Source organism: Scardinius erythrophthalmus (genome assembly GCF_964197995.2).
Source record: "Scardinius erythrophthalmus genome assembly, chromosome: 20".
Lineage (NCBI taxonomy): Eukaryota > Metazoa > Chordata > Actinopteri > Cypriniformes > Leuciscidae > Scardinius > Scardinius erythrophthalmus.
The window spans coordinates 11,331,008-11,339,450 of NC_138240.1; the positions used below are offsets into that span (position 1 = coordinate 11,331,008).

General features: G+C 40.5%; 1 protein-coding gene across 2 annotated transcripts in view; it reads right to left on the reverse strand.

Moving 5' to 3' along the window:
- Window positions 1-6,715, reverse strand: part of trabd2b (TraB domain containing 2B) — a 53,726-nt gene extending 47,011 nt beyond the window's left edge. The window contains exons 1-2 of one of the 2 annotated variants that reach the window (XM_081348158.1): window positions 6,257-6,715; window positions 2,809-3,378 (exon numbers count right to left, since the gene is read on the reverse strand). In XM_081348158.1, the coding sequence (XP_081204284.1) occupies window positions 2,809-3,378; window positions 6,257-6,367 (681 nt within the window). In that variant the 5' untranslated portion in view covers window positions 6,368-6,715. The remainder of the gene's footprint in view (window positions 1-2,808; window positions 3,379-6,256) is intronic. The other variant, XM_081348159.1, reaches the window with a different exon arrangement.
- Window positions 6,716-8,443: the final 1,728 nt, after the last annotated feature.

The window sequence follows — 8,443 nt, forward strand, 5'->3', positions numbered from 1 at the left end:
GCAGTGGGGTTTTCACTCCTTACGCAGAGCCTGAAATAGCCTTGTGACTCTCCCTTTCTGCGGGTCAGAATCACACAGAGACTCTAGCATACATGGGGTTGTCTGCATCGTCAGCAAGGCCGTGACTTTTGACCTCAGCCCTGACGAGATTGGCATATATATGATGTTTCTTGTACATTTTTTGTCTTCACCCCAATTGTCAAATGCTAGCTAAGAGGTGACCTCAAAATGAATAAATAAGCACATGTAAACATTGCTTTAGCATAGGCATGAGACATTCAGTCCAGTGATGCATTATGGAAGCTTTTCTCACAAAACCAGAGATAAACAGCTTGTCCTCCACCCCTATGGACACCCTGTTCTGCTATTGCCTGGTGTATTCTGCATGCTTTAAGCTTTAAGTAAGTGTGTGTTGCTTCCTGTCATGCCCAGCTGTCTGTGTTCATCCATGTTTGCGAAGCTAGAGATGAACCATGCGCTCCATGCGGCCTTTGAAACTCACCACTCCTGCTTCAAGGAGAAAGCCAAACCCTCCCCAATGCTCTTCAACTCCCCCAAGCACTCCATCCGAGAGCCAGACATGGATCTGTGCCAGGCCAGGCAAACCGCTCTATCCTCCAGGCATCACACCCCATTATCCCCCAAGGAACCACATCAGCACTGAGATGGGACCTGTTTTTCTGTAGCACCTTTCAAGCTCAAAGCACTTCCTGAGCTCTTGGCGACGATTCCCAGCGAACAGAGAGGTAAAAGGTCAGGCTAACTGCTTTAACCTAAGGTAAAGGCCAAGGAGGTTAATGCCAGTGACAACTGATGACTCACACCACAAAGCCCCTAGAAAGAGCGCACTGCAAGATTGAGGATATCGTAGGCAGTTACTTTTATTGGGAACGATTAATACGCCGGCTAGCGGCATTTGGAAGCATTCCCAACTCTGATCTCCCACAATCCCGTGGCTCATGTTTCAGATTAAGCCTCGCAGCGACACCACAGCCTACACATCATCCAACCCCTTCCTTCTTGCCTCCACGCATGATCTTGCCGTCTGACCTCACTCCTGCTTGAGCGTTCCAGGCGAGCACAGCGCTCAAATTATCCCTCAGATTCTAATACAGCATAATCATTTGCCTGTCATTTTCATTTCATGCTCTTTACTTCTTCTGGGACTATTTTTGGGTGGAAAGCTGTAGGAAATTCAGATGTTCAAAAGCTTGCTGATTAGCCCTGTGATTAAAATGGATCGCTGGCTGAGCCTTCGCCAGAATCTAAAGCAGAGACTTCTACAGTCATTAAGAGCACTTTGTAACAGTTCACATTGCAGTGCCTAACTCCATCTGCTCTGCCCATTCTGATCACATTTAGTGTACGAACACAATTCGCTGAAAAGTAAACTCATACTCAAAGAAATATTTGATGCAATTAATATCCAAACCCAAAAGCCATTCAGTCTGAAAGCATTATTTTGCTGCTACATTAAATACGATTTTTCGACTTGCTCAGCCTGGGAATGAGAGTGGTATTTTGACCTCTCCCAGATTAAAGACGAGAGTGCTGTCACCCTTAGCTGGGTCTACATTTCCCACGATTCCTTACAGGGGGTGCGCTGTATGGCGGGCCCTGAAGGCATGTTCTTTTTTGACAGCATAGTTAGGAGGTGCTGATGAAAGTGGAGAGGCTACGTTGCCCCTGTACCCTCTCAAATTAGCACAGGAGCCCTGTTGCCTGTCACACGGGGGCCCGACTCACAGATTCAGTTGCAGTGTGAGCGTTTATGACTGTGTTGCTGCCACTGATGCAGGTTTTGTGGTGCTGAGGTTGCGGATGTATATTTTTTTTTATGTATATATGTGTCACACAAGGAACAAAAACTCTCTCTGCCGTGTTGAATTTGTGGATGTGAATTTTTTATATATATACATACAAAAAATGTGTGTGTGTGTGTGTCTGTGTGTGTGTGTGTGTGTGTACTTGTACAACTATCTTTGTGAGGACCAGTTTGAGTTTTAGACCATTGGAGTGAGGAAAAGAGAGTAAAGTGAGTAAAGTGTAAAGTGAGGACATTTTGGCTGGTCCTCACTTTCTGAGACCCCTTTAAATGTCTGTTTAAGGGGCAAGACTTGGTTTTAGGCATAAAGTTAAAATTAGGTTAAGGGTAGGTTTAGGGTAAGGGTTCGGGTTAGGCACTTAGTTGTGATGGGTAAGGTTAGGGTAAGCGGCTAGAGATTGCATTGTGTTAATAAATGTCCTCATAAAGATAGATGTACAAGAATGTGTCTGTGTGTGTGTGCGTGCGTGTGTGTGGCAAGCAAAAACTGTCTGCCTGTTTAATATAACGCTCTATACATATTTCCGACCCACTTCTTCAGTGCAGAAATAAAAGCTGGATACCCTCCACCTGCATATCATCAAGCAATTAGGTAAGTTTGTCCATCTTTCACTCTAATGTTACATTCGACAGGCAGCAATAGGATAATCAAGACGTGTCAGATGACAGCGCGACCCCACAGGCAGCCAGAGTCATTCTCTTTCCTCCCTCTATACCTCATAAATATTATTCAGCATTGATTTCCACACCAATCTATCAACCTGACAGCTGCTCTCCCTCCCCCTCTGATTTAACTTCAGTGGCTTCAGACTTTTTTTTGTCAGACTTTTATCTCATTTCCTCCCTGCTCTGGTCTGTCGGTGGACATTCATAATCACTTAATCCATAACAACACCTTTTTTTTTTAACCACCGGATCTCCCATGCACACTTGCCAAAACACACACACAGGCCTCTCTGTCTGGTTGCCTAGTGCTCACTGACCTGTGAGAAGTTCAGTCCATTCAGGGGATGACACTGTTCCTCCACCCTCTCCACAGCACCTGTCTGCTTCCCGAGACGCTCTGCCTCCTGCGCCATGAACAAATCGAGCACCGGAGTTCCCCTCGACCGCACATCTGCTTCAGTCAGAGAGTTCACCATCAGCATCACCCATACAGGCCTCTTGCGTTCCCAGTTCCCCGCAATGGCATTGAAGAGGTAGTCAGCATAAAGTCCACGGCCACGCTGATCTGCTGTCATCCAGAAGGGCATCATGTGTTTGACGTAGTCCAGGTGGCGCTTGAGGCGACGGTAGAGGTCGCGCGGCAGTAACGTCTGGAGGTTTTCTCCGTTGGGCAGAAGCTGGCAGCTGGTGAGTTTTGAGATGGTTAGAGGATTCGTGAGGTCCAGTTCAAAGAATACATTGGTGCTGGTCTGGAAGGCCCGTTTCGAGTTCTCAGGGATGTAGTCCCAGACTCGAGTGTAGGGGACGTGGATTGTCCCGAACAAATAGGACGGAGGGTAAGGAGGAGGCCGTTTCACAGTCCATAGGAAGGAGTTCATGTCTTTCTGCTTTATGAAGAGAAAAGGAATAGAGAGGAGATTTTAGGGTAATTAAAACATTGGACTGACACAAACACATCAAGGTTATTTCCTTTAACTCGAATAGCTTTATATTTAGAAAAGTAGCCTATATATTTTAATTTGATTATAATTTTTTAACTGCATGAATCAAAGTAAACCACACTGATGAAGTATTGGACACCGATATAATAATCTTAACTGGATTCCACAGAGTAAGAAATTAACATGCATTAACTTTTTCCTTATTCACAGTCAAACTGCGAGAAAAAAAACACCGTATAGTAGCTGTATCACAGAGGAGTCGGTTCATGCCAGTGCACTGATAGAGCTGGCGTATTAAATCTGGGGTGGAAATGTTTAACTGGGGTTCTTAGTTTACAGTGTGCCTCTCCTCGTAAAAAGGGCCTTTACACTCCGCAGAGCAGCAAACCTCTGCTGTTCTGCACCCTCTGAAACTCTCAAGTATTTACTAGTTTCTGAGGCTGTCAATAGCTGTGCCCTCGTAAAATGTAACCTTCAATGAACAACTCACTCTTAAACGGTCAATCTTTAATTTTAATGAATTGTTCATCCACCTCAGATCAGGAAAGAGCAGTTTAGAGTTTATTAACCACTAGTCAGAGCTGATGGTAATGAGAGCAGAAAGAACTGCAAGTGATGTTTGACTATATTTTTTGAAGGTCCCTCTTCCCCAGGTATCTTATACTTGTATACAACTCTTTTTTTTCTTTTTGACTGGATCTATTAAGTAGGCCTACATTACGAAACGCAATTCATACAGAAATTACTTGGATACACCTCTTCTATTATTTCTGAATTAGATATTTTAAGATTTTTATGAGGGTGTTATGCTGAAAGCCATTTTGCTGTCATGTGACAAAAACACCTTAAGACCCCCATGTCATAACATTTGTTTTACCTTTTTATAAAAATTGATCAAATAGAGTAAATGTAAGCAACTCTCCATACTGAAAAAATATGATATATAATGATTTTTTATATATATATAATTATTAAGCTATGTGTAGCCTACAAAAAATATTTCAGTACTGTTTATTTGGTGACGTGATATTTTAGGGTCATGAAATCAAAATGTTTTTAAAAATGTTTTTCAAAAATGTATGAAACCAACATAAATGTGAATGCATTTCTAAGAACTTTCATGTTTTAATATTATCTTTTAACATTTTTAACCTGACATCCTTATCGTTGTGTTGCTAATGTGCCTTGGTTGTCAGCATTTATTTTTCTATAGGCTCTATTCCTTTATTCCTTTTTTCTAGGTCTTCACGCCTGAAATCCTTGTTCGTAAATGGCCACGTGCGACGGCTCTTGTCTTTGTATTAGCCTAATGGAGTCTGGACACCTGTGAAAATTACTCGAACACTGACCAGCTTTACTGGAGAGAAGCTTATACTAAAGTAATATATTGTGTATTAGCCAGTCACATTTGCAGACCCTCTGCTCTGTTTTATAGAGTAATTTCTTAACCAAAAACAGGCCTCGCAGTACTCGCGCATTATGAATTACATAAAGAATGCACAGGTCATGTCCTGGACAATGGGGCCATTAATGATATAAATCTCCAAGAAAAGATAAACATTAATTGTCAAAACAAATAGAGGTAAATTGGCAGAACGTTTGCGTGCATAATGCATTCATTTTCGGATTAGTATATTTAACAAAGTCTGTTGCATTTTAGCCTAAATATAGGCTATTCAAACACTACTGAATGTGCGAATCTCTATTAAGATTTGGGATAGTCAATATGTTTAAAGGAATATAATGCATCATCTTTCCTTATGATTTCCACCTCGACCGATGAGGAATTCTCTCCTCAACACACTGCATTGGCTCAGATGAAAGCGAGACGTTAATTGCGTTAAACAGACTCGCGCACTTGCCAAATCATAATGAAGTAAATATGCTCGATAACTACTTTAACAGTTCTCGTCTCACGCACTGAAACTTGATCAGTTTATGGGGGTCAGTGATTTTTTCCCATATAAATGCATTTGAAGTCTATTCACCCGTGGGCTTCCCCTTTTTCCTTTGACACATAAACTGGCATTGCACTGGCAAGAGTTTAACGGTATTTCACTTGGCACAAAAATTCATTTTTCAGGCCCAGATTTCTACGAGTATATGACAAGAAGTGACACGCGGTTGGCCGGACGCCACTAAAATAATTGTTTTAAAACAATAAATTATTATGGCTCAATTATTAACTGGAATGCAATAAATCTAATAATAATAATATACAAATAATTGTTTATATTGCGATTATAATGCCATTAGGGATTTATATGATTACTATTTTATTTTTAAATATTATATAGGCCTAGGCTATATTTGTTGTTGTTTATGGAACAATATCGTGCAGAATAATTCATTAATAAGAAAGGAAGATCACTTTAATCTAGTAGCAAAAGTTTTATGTTAAAATAAATAAAATAAAATAAATCATATTTTAGTGCCCATATATAATTTTAGTTTGAGAAAAAGATCGTAGGCTACAGATAAAACAAATGCATCTATTTTTAATTCATTCAATTTTCTTTTAATTTTATTCAACTAAAAAAACGCAAACTGAACTTTTATTAAACATAGGCCTACACGCATTCTAATTATTTTGATTTAGCCTAGTGTCTTGACAATCTGGAGAGGGAAAAAAAATCAGTTGTTGATAATAAAAGCACCTCTTTAAAATAGCCCACATCAGCAGCGGAGAAGATCAAACAGCGAATCAATCTGTTTATAATATCATTCAAGATAGATCTAGTTAACATGTCATTTACGAGGAGCTCCAAAGGTGCGTGCATTGCGCGCGAAGCAACTGCAGAAAGTGCGGTTGAGACAAACTCACCGATACGGGCTTGTCACATTGCCGCGTGCTCTCGTGCGTGTCCCGGGGTGAGCCCACTTGAAAGAAAGCGCATAAAGTTACCAACCATCGTAGTCCCGAGTGACAGTTCATTTCGAGATGAGAGGGCACAGGACACCTCGCGTTTCCCTCAGCTCCGTTACCTCTGTTGTTTACAAGTTTTTCCTGGTTTCACAGCACAAATGAAGTGTTTTACGCCGGTTACGATAATGAGCTCACATTTGCCGTCTCGAAAGGGAAGCATTCTGCCCCTCCGCCATTCTACTGCCCCAGACTATCAAAGAGATTCGCGTTGTCTCCTGTCTCTCTCTCTTTCGTTCTCTCTCTCTCTCTCTCTGTCCAGTTGCCCAGCTGTGGAGAGCACTAAACTCTGCGCTGCGCCCCTCAAGTTTCCAGCTTAACTGCCCGAGACTGTGTAACGCCTTGAATGTTTCCCCCTCTGCTTGTTTTACAAGAGGAGGGGAGAACAGGTTCTTTCAGAGGACGCGAGTGTGTAGCATTTCGACGGTCATGGAACAGAGCATGGATCTTTAGCCTGTAGCTATTGAAAATATTGCATTTTTCATTAGATGAATGTAGACTTTTCATTAGATGGATGTGCATGAATCGAAGTAAACCCCATAAAAATCCTGTTAAATCTGCTGTGAAACGGACAGCTCTTGTCGCCAGAAATTCACCTGACGACGTTTCGGTCATCACGGAAGAAGTTTTGCTGTAACTTATATTTTGCAATTTCATACAGCTATATCATCTACTACTGCGGTATAATGTTAATATTCCTAGCTGACTTGGATTACTAAAATCTGCTTTGTACCTTAAAAATAGTATTGTCTCATGCCACGTGATGAACAATGAGGCTACTATTAAATGTATGGACAGTTAGCACAGTGTTACACAAAATACCATCCAGGGTAACACACATGACAGTAAAAGCATTAACTAAACAACACAAAGTGTTACACCCTAATGTGCATAACTGATTTCAAAAAGTACATTTAAGTATTTAGATAAACCGAATGTGATGTATAGGGACTCATGGGAATTCCTTTTTTAATTGATACGCCTTTCACTGTTTCACTGTAAATTAGATCTTGTATGTTTCTAAAAAATACATTTTAACATTACTCTAAATATGCATGTATTATCTTGCTAAATATAGATTTGCACTGTAAATTAGGCCTGTCGGCTATATTAGGCTAATTCATACTTTTTACTTTCATAATTTTAAATATGTTACAGTGAAATTGCATTTATCCATTAATCTATCTGCTTTTTCTGTTAAAACTGCATATTTTACAGGGAGTCGAAATAATCCGGCAGTGGTTCTTAAAGGGTTAGTTCACCCACAAGTTAAAATTCTGTCATTAATTACTCACTCAAACCCGTAGGGCTTTTGTTCATCTTCAGAACACAAATGAAGATATTTTTAATGAAATCTCTGAGCTTTCTGTCCTACCATTGACAGTCTATGCAACTACCACTGTCAAGCCCCAGAAAGGTACCAAAGACATCATTGAATTAATACGTGTGACTCCAGTGTATGAAGGGACGTGAGTGCTTTGTTAGCACAAAAAAACACAATTTAACACTTTATTTACAAAATATGAATCTCCGACACGTGTTGACGCGAGAGCAGACGTTGCGTGAAAACGCTTTGGAAATGAATATTTTATAAATAAAGTGGTAAATTGTGTCACTTGCGCTTCATAAAATGACTTTAGGATTACTTTAATGATGTCTTTCTCGGGTTTGAAAGTGGTATTTGCGTAGGCTGTCAATGGAGGAACAGAAAGCTCACAGACTTCATTAAAAAGATCTTCATTTGTGTTCCGAAGATGTTACAGCACAAACGACGTTCTTCATGGGTTTGTGAATGTCATCAGGGTCTTTTAATGTTTAAATGTTTTGTTTCTGACATATTGTACTGTTTACCCTCAATTCATCACTGTCACCATCTGTTTGACAGTAATGCGTTTTGGCTATTGCCTCTAATCATTTTTGCATTGACGTGTACTGGATCGCAGGCGTAGCTATGATTAATGGATCCAAACATTGTAGGAAGTAATGCCTGCAAAAATATATTTTAAGTTTGTTTTTCATTCCATGTCTTAAGGATGTGTCACTCCGGCCAGTAACACCGGTGGATGAATGGCAGTGCTGAAAGCCAGT